The 14,568-nt window shown below is 42.6% G+C and overlaps 2 protein-coding genes across 3 annotated transcripts in view; one reads left to right on the forward strand and one right to left on the reverse strand.

The window, feature by feature from the left end:
• slc25a11 (solute carrier family 25 member 11) overlaps window positions 1-14,027 on the reverse strand; it is a 14,897-nt gene extending 870 nt beyond the window's left edge. Inside the window, exons 1-7 of one of the 2 annotated variants that reach the window (XM_079667897.1) lie at window positions 13,811-14,027; window positions 8,558-8,710; window positions 2,715-2,832; window positions 2,207-2,295; window positions 1,805-1,895; window positions 1,639-1,729; window positions 1,353-1,452 (exon numbers count right to left, since the gene is read on the reverse strand). In XM_079667897.1, coding sequence (XP_079524023.1) covers window positions 1,353-1,452; window positions 1,639-1,729; window positions 1,805-1,895; window positions 2,207-2,295; window positions 2,715-2,832; window positions 8,558-8,710; window positions 13,811-13,875 — 707 coding nt within the window. In that variant the 5' untranslated portion in view covers window positions 13,876-14,027. Of the gene's footprint in view, window positions 1-1,352; window positions 1,453-1,638; window positions 1,730-1,804; window positions 1,896-2,206; window positions 2,296-2,714; window positions 2,833-8,557; window positions 8,711-9,387; window positions 9,533-13,810 lie in introns of those variants that run through there. The other variant, XM_079667898.1, reaches the window with a different exon arrangement.
• Window positions 2,839-6,307, forward strand: LOC307031112 (E3 SUMO-protein ligase ZBED1-like). The gene is made up of 2 exons (XM_079667892.1): window positions 2,839-4,485; window positions 4,757-6,307. The coding sequence occupies exons 1-2, from the start codon at window positions 3,511-3,513 to the stop codon at window positions 5,654-5,656; spliced, it is 1,875 nt and encodes a 624-aa protein (XP_079524018.1). The 5' UTR covers window positions 2,839-3,510; the 3' UTR covers window positions 5,657-6,307.
• Window positions 14,028-14,568: the final 541 nt, after the last annotated feature.

Raw genomic sequence — 14,568 nt, forward strand, 5'->3', positions numbered from 1 at the left:
AGAGAGGGGGGAGGGGGGGGAGGGATAGAGAGAGGGGTGCCGGAGAGAAAGAGGGGGGGCGGAGAGAGAGAGGGGGGAGAGAGAGAGAGGGGGGGAGAGAGAGAGAAGGGGGAGAGAAGGAGAGAGAGAGGGGGGGCGGAGAGAGAGAGAAAGAGAGGAGAGAGTGGGGGGAGAGAGAGAGAGAAAGAGAGGGAGAGAGAGAGGGGGGGCGGAGAGAGAGAGGGAGAGAGAGAGGGGGGAGAGAGAGAGAAAGAGAGGGAGAGAGAGAGAAAGAGAGATCAATTTCATTAGCTGTATGTTAGCTGTTAGCTCTGTTACGGCCCGTCTACACTACAGGCATGAAAAAATCTTGAAGCTGGGCGTGTCTGAAGCGTGGCGATTTTTTGCGAGCAACCAATCACATGAATCTCCCGCCCCCGACATACAAAGCAATAGCAATGTTAAAACGAAGTAAACTGGACATAAACTCTCCAAACAGGCGAAAAAACTATCAGTTTCACCCACTGTCTCTGCCACCTCCCTCCATACCTGGTTCCTCCGGTTTGTATCCCGGTAAATAGTTCCGGTCGTAAAGAACCGGGTGATTTGCTACCGTAATATCTCGTTTGGAATATGAGGAAATGAACTGCGGTCTGGCTCTCCCAGCTTGCACGCGGTTTGATTGGCTGCGCTTGCACTGGCGGGATTTGCATAAACGGGATTTGATTGGCTGATGCCAAGCATCGAGCCTCAAAAGTTGAACATTGTTCAACTTTTGAGGCCGATAAATGCTCGTGATGCTTGCAAAGCAATGCCATGCTCCCCACAATGCAGTTCGGCGAAGATTTAAAATCTTGTACGTCACCCCATTCAAGTGAATGGGCGAAGCGTTGAAAGCATTTTTTGATGCCTGTAGTGTAGACGTACCGTTAGCGGTTTGTTAGCTGGCCGCTAGCTGTCACTTAGTTTTCGTTAGCTCATGGTTAGCAGTCTGTTAGCCGTTTCTTTAGCTGTTTCTAAACAGTTCACTAGCTTGCAGATAGTGAGCTGTTCTTTAGCTGTTTGGTTCTTAAGATATTCCTTGGACCCTGGCTAGCTTATGTTAGCTGTTGGTTAGCTATAGTTAGCTATTTATTAGCATCTAATGATTAGCCAACAGATAGATAACTGTTTATAAGCAGTTAGTCTGCAATTTGTTAGCAGTTCTTGAGTTCATCCTAAACTGTCTGCTAGCTAGCAGTTTGTTAGCTGTTTGTTAGCTGTTTGTTAGCTGTTCGTAAGCTGTTTGTTCGCTGTTTGTTAGCTGTTTGTTAGCTGTTCGTAAGCTGTTTGTTAGCTGTTTGTCACCCTGTTAGCATTAGCGTTAGCCTCACCTGGTCTTCACGATGTCCACAGGCATGGAGGCCGCTGTGGTCACCAGTCCGCTGATCATACTGGCACAGAAGTGGCACAGAATACCGTCCTGCAAGTAACCTGAACACAAAGTACACAGAACACAAAGTACCCTGAACACAAAGTACACAGAACACAAAGTACCCTGAACACAAAGTACACAGAACACAAAGTACCCTGAACACAAAGTACACTGAACACAAAGTACACAGAACAGTACTCAGGTACAGTTTCTGTGTATTCAGTGAGTATTGGATGTACCAGTACCTGAGTCGAGCAGAGCCTGTTTGGTCTGAGAATACGAGGCGAGCTGAGCCGCGTTCACCACCACCGCTCGAGCCATCGTGGGAATACACCCCTACACACAAACAGTTCATCAGTGACACTAGTTGATACGTCTTAATAACAGTATACATTAACAGTATTCGTTTACCCTCCACAGAGTGGTGACGCCTTCTTCTCTGGTGATGCGAGCGAGAGCGTTGAACACGTTACTGTAACCTCTCTTCTGATCTGCAGGGAGACTACACACACACACACACACACACACACACACACACACACACACACACACACACACACACACACACACACACACACACACACACACACACACACACACACACACACACACACACACACACACACACACACACACACACACACACACACACACACACACACACACACACACACACACAAACACACACACACACACACACACACACTTTATGATAATAATAATAAATATATATATTGTTTGACCTGAAAATAATTGGTTATTTTCAGCTTTAATAATAAACAGATGAAATAAAGCCTTATTTTAAGATGTTACCGTCCGTCAGCCGTCATCCGGATCAGAGCAACCTCCGCTGGCGTCCCGATGAACGCCCCGGTGGCACCGGCTGTCATCCCGATCAGCGCCTGCAGGGGGAGCCGTTACTACAGGAAGAGATGCTAACAACAGGGAAGAGATGCTAACAACAGGGAGAAATGCTAACAACAGGGAGAGACGCTAACAACAGGGAGAGATGCTAACAACAGGGAGAGATGCTAACAAAAGGGAGAGATGCTAACAACAGGGAGAGACGCTAACAACAGGGAGAGATGCTAACAACAGGGAGAGACGCTAACAACAGGGAGAGATGCTAACAACAGGAAGAGATGCTAACAACAGGGAGAGACGCTAACAACAGGAAGAGATGCTAACAACAGGAAGACATGCTAACAACAGGGAGAGACGCTAACAACAGGAAGAGACGCTAACAACAGGAAGAGATGCTAACAACAGGGAGAGATGCTAACAACAGGTAGAGATGCCAACAACGGGAAGTGGGCGGTACCTTGAGCAGGAAGTTGGGCGGCCGCCCGTCGGGGCCGGTCATCTTCTCGAACAGGATGGTGTAGATCCCCAGGCGGGTGGTGGTGTAGGTCGCCTGACGCAGCAGACCTGCAGATAGACTGACGCACATACCGTTAACATCTGTTATAATAACATCACCTCATTTACATCTTCACGTAAACAGTCATATAATCATGCTGTAGTTACCTGGTGTAGATGTATAATAATGAAGTACTGTAGTTACGTGGTGTAGATGTATAATAATGAAGTACTGTAGTTACCTGGTGTAGATGTATAATAATGAAGTACTTTAGTTACCTGGTGTAGATGTATAATAATGAAGTACTGTAGCTACCTGGTGTAGATGTATAATAATGAAGTACTGTAGTTACCTGGTGTAGATGTATAATAATGAAGTACTGTAGCTACCTGGTGTAGATGTATAATAATGAAGTACTGTAGCTAGGCCTGTCGCGATAATCGATAAATTGACTTATCGTGCGATAAATAAAAAGGGACTCGATAACTTTTCTGAGCTCGATAAATTGGCGTTTACATAAGGATGTGACCAGAATTTTCGCCAGGCGCGCTGTGGCTGCCGGCCACGCGCGTCCGCATTGCTTCTGCCGGCCTGGCGGGCTGCGAGGGGCGGGGCTCACACACAGAGCCAGGTCAGGAGTCAGACACTCCACGTGCACGTGCAGCAGTGTAGCAGCATGATCTAGCATCCACATTAATAATATAGCGAGACAAGCAGGAGACAACGTGTGACTTACTCGAGGGGAATTTAAATAGAAATGGAATTGGTTACAAAACCTAATTCCACATCTCCGGTGTGGGAGTATTTCGGATTCAAACCAAATGAACGAGGCCAACCTACGGATATTAATGAGCCGGTGTGTCGCATTTGTTTGAAAAAGGTAGCAACAAAAGCTAGCAATACCACAAATCTCAAACTGCACTTGAAACACAACCACCCCATTCCGTTTTTCCAGCTGGGAGCAAAGACGGCAGCTGGAGATGGAGAGCCCCCACCTTCCCGACATTCTGCAATAACCGATGCATTTGCCCGTCAAGGCAAATACAAACGCGATAGCACAAAATGGCTCACGCTCACAGACAGCGTAAGCCGCTTCATAGCCAAAGAGATGCAGCCATTTAACATAGTTGAAAAAAAAGCATTTCAAGAAATGTTGCAAACTTTTGACAAGCAGTACGAACTGCCGAAAAAAACCTTCATCTCCCAAACTGCCATTCCAAGTCTATACAACCAGGTGAAAGACAAAGTTCTGAAAGAGTTAAAAGACATCTCTTTTTACTCTGCAACTACCGATATGTGGTCAAGCTCTAATATGACACCATACATGAGCTTAACCGTGCATTACATTACAGATGACTGGACTCTGCAGTCGAAGTGTTTAGAGACCAGGTACATACCGGACAACCACACTGCTAACATACTTGCAGAAAACCTGCAGTTTGCATTAGCAGACTGGGCACTGGAGGAGAGCAAACTTGCCTGTATAACCACAGACAATGGTGCTAACATTGTGGCTGCAATACACCAACTCGGATTGCCATGGCTCAACTGCTTTGGCCACAACCTCCATTTGGCTGTGTCTCATGGTTTGGACAGTGACAAGGATCGCACAGCACGTGCCATGGGAGTGTGTAGGAATCTTGTAAACACCTTCAACCTCAGCTGGCTAAAGAAGAGAGACCTGAGAAAGGCACAGACTGAAGCCAATCTCCCCCAACACAGTCTAATACTGGTGAGTGATGGATAAATCATTGATAGTTGTGTTAATATTTAACAAAAAATATGTTAAAGGTTCATTTAAGATTAAATAAAGAGTTCTTATTTTTAATTTGTGAATTACATATGGACATGTAATGTTCTTTCATTAGCATGTATTAGATCGTTGGTTACATTATAATAACATGTACAATTATTTGTGATAAATAATGGAAATGGGGAAAGTAGTATTTGTTTAATTATGTTGATTTAGACTAATGAAAAATAACATGTTATCTTTCCCACAGGATGTCGCCACACGATGGGGAACAAAGCAAAAGATGATAGAGAGGGTGCTGGAGCAACTCCCAGCCATAAGACGTGTCCTCGTTGAGGATCGAAAACATGGCCACCTGACCCCAACCTGGCAGGATGTTTCTGTGTTAGAATCCATAAATGCAGCAATGAAGCCAGTGGCTGATTTCACAGATGTGCTATCAGCGGAAAAACATGTCACAGCGTCCTCAGTTAAGCCTGTGTTGGAACTACTAAAAGGTGAACTTTTATCACCAGGCCCCGATGACACTGAACTCACAGAAAACATAAAGAGCAACATGTGCAGGGTATTGGCACAGAAATACAGCCCACCAAACATCCAGCTCTTGTTGACCAAGGCCACCGTCTTGGATCCGAGGTATCGTGGTAGCATGGAGGATGCAGAAGTCTTGGATGATGTCAGGCAACAGCTTGTGCAAGAGCTACTGGACATGAAAGAGCAACAAGGAAGCAGAGAAGGTGCCAGCAGCGAAGAGAGCTGCAGTAAAGCTGCAGGAGGAAATGATGAACCTCCACCAGCACCTGCCAGGAAGAAGAGGCTGAGTGACCTTCTACAGAACAGAAAAGCCCAATTAACCACAAGTCAGCCCCAGGCTGTGCTCCCAAAAAGAGTACTTGTTGATTTAGAGCTGACAAAGTTCCTCCAGGAAGAAGCAGTTGATGCATCATCCGATCCCTTGATGTGGTGGCGTGATAATCAGAGGAGATTTCCTTTAATGGCCAAGTTAGCAAAAAAATACATGTGCATTTGTGCAACAAGCACTAGCTCAGAGAGAATGTTCAGCACAGCTGGCAACATTGCTACCCCAGAGAGATCCTGCCTTAAGCCCCACAAGGTAAACATGTTGGTGTTCCTTGCTCGGAATCTTTGATTTATAGATTTGGATATGGCCTATTGAGGCATCTGGATCTTTGTATGGACAGTGACCTGTACACTTGAATTTTGTTTTAAGGAGTTTTTTTTGCTTGTCTGCTCATATTTATTTTACTACTGCATTTTAAAATGCAATTGCCTGTTTTGGCCACAAGAGCTCTGTTTTCAAGCCTGAGTCTATTTAATGTATTGTTTTGGTTGTGTGTGATTTATTTAATTATTTTAATTTATTTGTTTTTATTATATATCATTTATATATTTCAATATTATTTCACATTTAATTTGCAATGTTCAATAAAAGGTTCTCTTTGAAAGGTTGTACTTGAATTATTATTATATATTATCATTATGTCAGTGGTCTAAAATGGTCTTACAACGGTCGACAATATTATCGTTTATCGCAATAATTTCCAGGAAAATTTATCGTCCAACAAAATTAATTATCGTGACAGGCCTAACTGTAGCTACCCGGTGTAGATGTATAATAATGAAGCACTGTAGTTACCTGGTGTAGATGTATAATAATGAAGTACTGTAGTTACCTGGTGTAGATGTATAATAATGAAGTACTGTAGTTACCCGGTGTAGATGTATAATAATGAAGTACTGTAGTTACCCGGTGTAGATGTATAATAATGAAGTACTGTAGTTACCCAGTGTAGATGTATAATAATGAAGTACTGTAGCTACCAGGTGTAGATGTATAATAATGAAGTACTGTAGCTACCTGGTGTAGATGTATAATAATGAAGTACTGTAGTTACCCGGTGTAGATGTGTAATAATGAAGTACTGTAGCTACCTGGTGTAGATGTATAATAATGAAGTACTGTAGCTAGCTGGTGTAGATGTATAATAATGAAGTACTGTAGCTACCTGGTGTAGATGTATAATAATGAAGTACTGTAGTTACCTGGTGTAGATGTATAATAATGAAGTACTGTAGCTACCTGGTGTAGATGTGTAATAATGAAGTACTGTAGCTACCTGGTGTAGATGTATAATAATGAAGTACTGTAGCTACCTGGTGTAGATGTATAATAATGAAGTACTGTAGTTACCTGGTGTAGATTTATAATAATGAAGTACTGTAGTTACCTGGTGTAGATGTATAATAATGAAGTACTGTAGCTACCTGGTGTAGATGTGTAATAATGAAGTACTGTAGCTACCTGGTGTAGATGTATAATAATGAAGTACTGTAGCTACCTGGTGTAGATGTATAATAATGAAGTACTGTAGTTACCTGGTGTAGATGTATAATAATGAAGTACTGTAGCTACATGGTGTAGATGTATAATAATGAAGTACTGTAGCTACCTGGTGTAGATGTATAATAATGAAGTACTGTAGCTACCTGGTGTAGATGTGTAATAATGAAGTACTGTAGTTACCCGGTGTAGATGTATAATAATGAAGTACTGTAGTTACCTGGTGTAGATGTATAGTTACCTGGTGTAGATGTATAATAATGAAGTACTGTAGTTACCTGGTGTAGATGTATAGTTACCTGGTGTAGATGTATAATAATGAAGTACTGTAGTTACCTGGTGTAGATGTATAATAATGAAGTACTGTAGTTACCTGGTGTAGATGTATAGTTACCTGGTGTAGATGTATAATAATGAAGTACTGTAGTTACCTGGTGTAGATGTATAATAATGAAGTATTGTAGTTACCTGGTGTAGATGTATAATAATGAAGCACTGTAGTTACCCGGTGTAGATGTATAATAAGGAAGCACTGTAGTTACCTGGTGTAGATGTATAATAATGAAGTACTGTAGCTACCTGGTGTAGATGTATAATAATGAAGTACTGTAGTTACCCGGTGTAGATGTATAATAATGAAGTACTGTAGCTACCTGGTGTAGATGTATAATAATGAAGTACTGTAGCTACCCGGTGTAGATGTGTAATAATGAAGTACTGTAGTTACCTGGTGTAGATGTATAATAATGAAGTACTTTAGTTACCTGGTGTAGATGTATAATAATGAAGTACTGTAGTTACCTGGTGTAGAAGTATAATAATGAAGTACTGTAGTTACCTGGTGTAGATGTATCATAATGAAGTACTGTAGCTACCTGGTGTAGATGTATAATAATGAAGTACTGTAGTTACATGGTGTAGATGTATAATAATGAAGCACTGTAGTTACCCGGTGTAGATGTATAATAATGAAGTACTGTAGTTACCTGGTGTAGATGTATAATAATGAAGTACTTTAGTTACCTGGTGTAGATGTATAATAATGAAGTACTGTAGTTACCTGGTGTAGATGTATAATAAGGAAGTACTGTAGTTACCTGGTGTAGATGTATAATAATGAAGTACTGTAGCTACCTGGTGTAGATGTATAATAATGAAGTACTGTAGTTACCTGGTGTAGATGTATAATAATGAAGCACTGTAGTTACCCGGTGTAGATGTATAATAATGAAGTACTGTAGTTACCTGGTGTAGATGTATAATAATGAAGTACTGTAGCTACCTGGTGTAGATGTATAATAATGAAGTACTTTAGTTACCTGGTGTAGATGTATAATAATGAAGTACTGTAGTTACCTGGTGTAGATGTATAATAATGAAGTACTGTAGTTACCTGGTGTAGATGTATAATAATGAAGTACTGTAGCTACCTGGTGTAGATGTATAATAATGAAGTACTGTAGTTACCTGGTGTAGATGTATAATAATGAAGTACTGTAGTTAACTGGTGTAGATTTATAATAATGAAGTACTGTAGCTACCTGGTGTAGATGTATAATAATGAAGCACTGTAGTTACCTGGTGTAGATGTATAATAATGAAGTACTGTAGTTACCTGGTGTAGATGTATAATAATGAAGTACTGTAGTTACCTGGTGTAGATGTATAATAATGAAGCACTGTAGTTACCCGGTGTAGATGCCCCCCACGCCCTCGTTCTTTAGGATGGAAATCAGAGCGTGGAAACTGGTTTTATATTCCCGACTAGTCGCCCCCACACCGCTCAGCTGCATCCGGTTCTTCACCAGATCGAGAGGCTGGACGAACACTGTGGCCCCCATCCTGCAGACAGACAGGTTACAGACAGACAGGTTAGAGACATTTCACAGACAGACAGGTCGAGAGGCTGCACGAATACTGTGGCCCCCATCCTGCAGACAGACAGGTGAGAGAGACAGACAGGTGACAGAGAGACAGAGAGGTTACAGACAGACAGGGGAGAGAGACAGACAGGTTACAGACAGACATACAGACAGGGGAGAGAGACAGACAGGTGAGAGAGACAGACAGGTTACAGAGAAACAGGGGAGAGAGACAGACAGGTGAGAGAGACAGGCAGGTGACAGAGAGACAGACAGGTTACAGAAAGACAGGTTACAGACAGACAGGGGAGAGAGACAGACAGGTTACAGACAGACATACAGACAGGTGAGAGAGATAGACAGGTTACAGACAGACAGGGGAGAGAGACAGACAGGTTACAGACAGACATACAGTCAGGGGAGAGAGACAGACAGGTGAGAGAGACAGACAGGTTACAGAGAGACAGGGGAGAGAGACAGACAGGTGAGAGAGACAGGCAGGTGAGAGAGATAGACAGGTTACAGACAGACAGGGAAGAGAGATGGACAAGTTATAGAGAGACAGACAGGTTACAGACAGACAGGTGAGAGAGACAGACAGGTTACAGAGAGACAGACAGGTTACAGACAGACAGGTGCAGTGGTGCGTTCACTGACCCGTAGATAACAGTTATCAGCTGTGAGCTGCAGGACAGGGTTCATCTGCTGAGATTCATCATTATAATAATAACTCAGGTTTCATTTAAATCCTCCTGCCGTTTCAGACTCTTTAATTAAAGTTGCACACATTACATCTAAATCTCAGTTTGGACTATTGGGCAATACCCAGGAGTCTTTTTGTCCCAGTGGTGTAGTCGTAGATTATTTAAACAGCTTTGAAAATTCAATCATCTGCAGACACTACTGGAAGACTGTCTATTCATATTATACAACTCAATGAATACTCTCTCTGTGTGTGTGTGTGTGTGTGTGTGTGTGTGTGTGTGTGTGTGTGTGTGTGTGTGTGTGTGTGTGTGTGTGACACCAGCAGCTGAAGATGTCCAACAGTCAGTGGGGGGGTCGTGACATTTAGAGCCCAGATCACACTGAACAAATCCCCCACAATGCAGCAGTGCAGTTGTCACACACTGTACAGAGATATGCTGTTGAACTTTAAACAGAGTTAGATTTCACTCCTTCACATTTATTCATATCTGACCTTACAACATGTGACTGTAACGTGGAGCGACGTCATAGAGTACTTCATTTACTCAAATAGGAATACAGAACTCTAAATTCTCCACTGAACCCCAAACTAATCATGCATCACAATGACGTATTATAATTATCAATCAGATGATCGTTGGAGCTCAGAGGTCTTTAGCTGTGTGTATGTGTGTGTGTAGTGGCATCCAAAGTTTCCTTTTGCCACTATAGAGCAGGGTTGACGACACGCAATCCAAAGCAATAAGCAGCCGAAGGTTTTCAGTCAAAAAATGTAATTTATTAACAAAAAAGTATTGACTTAAATAGTCTCAAAATAACAAATATAAATCAATATTTCGGCGATATACTTTCTTATATAAACTATACTTTGCAGTCCAATTTGCAACACTAATTTCTGTTTAGAATTTGCGGTCGAAAAACTGTTCCGCTCCCCGTCTCATCAGGTCTCAGAGCACCGCGGCTGTCCTCAATTACCTCACTTAAATACACACTGGAAGGTACACGGACACAGATCATATTTACGATTTAGAATTAACAATAATTTCATCAAAAGATATTCACCTTGGCAATATAAATCAAAAGTGTGTGTGTTTGTTTGAGAGTGTGTGTGTGTGTGTGTGTGTGTGTGTGTGTGTGTGTGTGTGTGTGTGTGTGTGTGTGTGTGTGTGTGTGTGTGTGTGTGTGTGTGTGTGTTGAGGGGCCCCTGCATCAGGATTGGATTGTAACAAAGTACAAAACCAGTTTTACAGAATACAGATGTAATCTATGTGTACTAACTCAAGTGTGTTGAGTGTCTGCTAACTGCTAACAGCTAACAGCATTATGGAGATTATTATGATGTCAGATTGTAATAACCGTGTTAGCTTTGAATGAATGAACACTGATGTTAATGTGCCTTTTTCTGATGTAGTGGAATACAGCTAACAACTGCTAACAGCTAACAACTAACAACAGTCAATCAAATGATGTTCAGTTGTTGTTACACACACAAGACACACACTCAGGACACACACTCAGTAAACACACAGGACAAAAGACACACACTCAGGACAAACACAGGACACAAGACACACACTCAGGACACACAGGACACAAGACACACACACTCAGGACACACACACAGTAAACACATAGGACACAAGACACACACTTGTGTTAGCAGCTGGGTTTATAACAGGAATGAAACAGCTGTTTGTTAGCTCTGAGGTTAATGTCCCTTCATCTGACGTAGGGGAACAATGGTTCAATGAAGTAAAAAACACCTGACATTAGCATTAGCAGCTAACAGATTACACACTGCGTTTACAGTCAGAAACCCTCCTGCTGTCTGTTAGCATATGGACAGTCTGTTAGCATCTGGACTGTCTGTTAGCATATGGACAGTATGCTAGCATCTGGACTGTCTGTTAGCATATGGACAGTATGCTAGCATCTAGTCTGTCTGTTAGCATCTGAACAGTCTGTTAGTTAGCATCTGGTCCGTCTGTTAGCATCTGGACTGTCTGTCAGCATATGGTCTGTCTGTTAGCATCTGAACAGTCTGTAAGCATCTGGTCTGTCTGTTAGCATCTGGTAGCATCTGGACTGTCTGTTAGCATCTGGTCTCTATGTTAGCATCTGGACTGTCTGTTAGCATCTGGACTGTCTGTTAGCATATGGTCTGTCTGTTAGCATCTGGACTGTCTGTTAGCATCTGAACAGTCTGTTAGAATCTGGACTGTCTGTTAGCATCTGGTAGCATCTGGACTGTCTGTTAGCATCTGGTCTGTCTGTTAGCATCTGGACTGTCTGTTAGTATCTGGACTGTCTGTTAGCATCTGGTAGCATCTGGACTGTCTGTTAGCTTCTGGTAGCATCTGGATTGTCTGTTAGCATCTGGACTGTCTGTTAGCATCTGGTCTGTCTGTTAGCATCTGGTAGCATCTGGACTGTCTGTTAGCATCTGGACTGTCTGTTAGCATCTGGTCTGTCTGTTAGCATCTGGTAGCATCTGGACTGTCTGTTAGCATCTGAACTGTCTGTTAGCATCTGGTCTGTCTGTTAGCATCTGGTAGCATCTGGTAGCATCTGGACTGTCTGTTAGCATCTGGTCTGTCTGTTAGCATCTTGAAGCATCTGGACTGTCTGTTAGCATCTGGACTGTCTGTTAGCATCTGGTCTGTCTGTTAGCATTTGGTAGCATCTGGTCTGTCTCTTAGCATCTGGTCTGTCTGTTAGTATCTGGACTGTCTGTTAGCATCTGGAATGTCTGTTAGCATCTGGACTGTCTGTTAGCATCTGGTCTGTCTGTTAGCATCTGGACTGTCTGTTAGCATCTGGACTGTCTGTTAGCATCTGGTAGCATCTGGACTGTCTGTTAGCATCTGGTCTGTCTCTTAGCATCTGGTCTGTCTGTTAGCATCTGGTCTGTCTGTTAGCATCTGGTCTGTCTCTTGGCATCTGGTCTGTCTGTTAGCATCTGGTCTGTCTGTTAGCATCTGGTCTGTCTGTTAGCATCTGGTCTGTCTCTTAGCATCTGGTCTGTCTGTTAGCATCTGGTCTGTCTGTTAGCATCTGGACTGTCTGTTAGCATCTGGACTGTCTGTTAGCATCTGGTCTGTCTGTTAGCATCTGGACTGTCTGTTAGCATCTGGAATGTCTGTTAGCATCTGGTAGCATCTGGACTGTCTGTTAGCATCTGGACTGTCTGTTAGCATCTGGACTGTCTGTTAGCATCTGGTAGCATCTGGACTGTCTGTTAGCATCTGGTCTGTCTGTTAGCATCTGGACTGTCTGTTAGCATCTGGTCTGTCTGTTAGCATCTGGTCTGTCTGTTAGCATCTGGTCTGTCTGTTAGCATCTGGACTGTCTAATATAAAGGTGTTACTTGCACTTTTGTATCTGTGTTATTGTGTTGCTCTGGTGGAGGAGCCTGAGACCTCAGATTTCCATTAATATATCTACTGTAGCTCTGAACACATGAGAATGGCAGCCAAGCTGTCCTCCATGCTGGACAATATTTCCCACCCCCTCCAGGACACCCTGTCCTCACTGTGCAGCTCCTTCAGCAACAGGCTGCTGCACCCCCGCTGTCTCACGGAGAGATACCGCAGGTCCTTCCTTCCTGCAACGGTCCGACTATACAACCAGCACAGCCCCTAGTAGACCCCCCTACACACACCACAACACAGACTATGTCAACCCTTGCTGCTAAATACCAATCAACTATGTGCAATATATATATATATATATATATATATATATATATATATATATGCCGTTAATAACTGTGTAACTTATACCTGGCTGCTAAATCCTTAGAACCGTTACAAGGTGTGTATTTTGTATTTTGTAAATTGTGTAACTTGCTGCTGTTAAATACCATCAAACGATGTGCAATATGTGCTATATGTGCAATATATACATTATATACATATGCCATTAATAACGGTGTAATATATACCTAAATCCTAAGAACTGTTACAGGATTTGTATTTTGAAAAGTATGTAACTTTTTTAAAAATTATATTTGCATTATATCATAACTTAGTACTTTTTTAAACATGTAACATTAAGCGGTCTCTGGCTCTTTCCTGCTGTAACGATGCAAATGTCCCCTCTGTGGGACTAATAAAGGTATTCTGATTCTGATGATGGTAAGAGCCTTGAACCTTGAGTCTATGAACTACCTGTAGCCTGACATCTACAGACAGACAGGTGTGAGTGTCAGACAGACAGGTGCAGGTGTGAGTGTCAGACATATGGGTGAGGTACTGAATCACCTGAGGGAACACCTCCATCTCCCCCAGGTTAAAAACATCTTCTTCTAAACTTTGACAGGCTGTTAGCATGTTAGCTCCCCGTTAGCTCCCTGACATTAGCAGTTAGCACGTACCCGGCTAGCCCTCCGAACAGGAACTTCACAGCCTTCGGGGAGGTTTTCGGCTTCGCCTCCGCCATGTCTTTGGATCTGTGGATCTGTGGAGGATTCCCCGGTGATCTGAGCCTCTTTCTGCCGGACTGAGGAGCCTCTGGAGCGGATCAGAAGCACCTGAAGCTGCAAGGTGACTCTCTGGAGCGAACACTTCCGGGGACACGGAGAGCCGGCGCACCAATCAGGAGCGAGGACGGGGAGCCACGAGTGTTGTGTTGTATTCAGGGTCCCAGTGATAGCTTGGTAATCTGAGTACCGTTTGAAATGTCCTCTGTAGCACATTTACTACACGGTTGTTTTCAATATAAAATGTAGTTTGTAGTCTCCAATGTAAAGGTTATTCATAATGAATAATGCCTTAATAATTACCGGATGTTCTATGTTCCACATTTGAGCCAAAAGAAATGCAGATTATTGATATATTGTAGTTACATCAAATAATATTACACGAGTTGCTTTCCGACAGCACCTGAACGCAGCGCGACCCAAATACCTTTAGAAAAACAATAAATCTAAACTTTATTCAGAAATGTTTATTTTTTTATTAAATCAACAAAAATAAAACATTTAAAGTTAAGCTAATCCAAAACGGATTGTTTTTATATAAACTTTCACTCATAACCACGCGGCTCTCAGGGAGAGAGACCATACGGCTGTCACGCGCCGGAGAAACTCTGAAATCTGTGTGCCTGAAACGCCACTAAGCACTCACTGCCTAA

This window comes from Notothenia rossii (genome assembly GCF_949606895.1).
Source record: "Notothenia rossii genome assembly, chromosome: 3".
NCBI classification, from domain to species: Eukaryota; Metazoa; Chordata; class Actinopteri; order Perciformes; family Nototheniidae; genus Notothenia; species Notothenia rossii.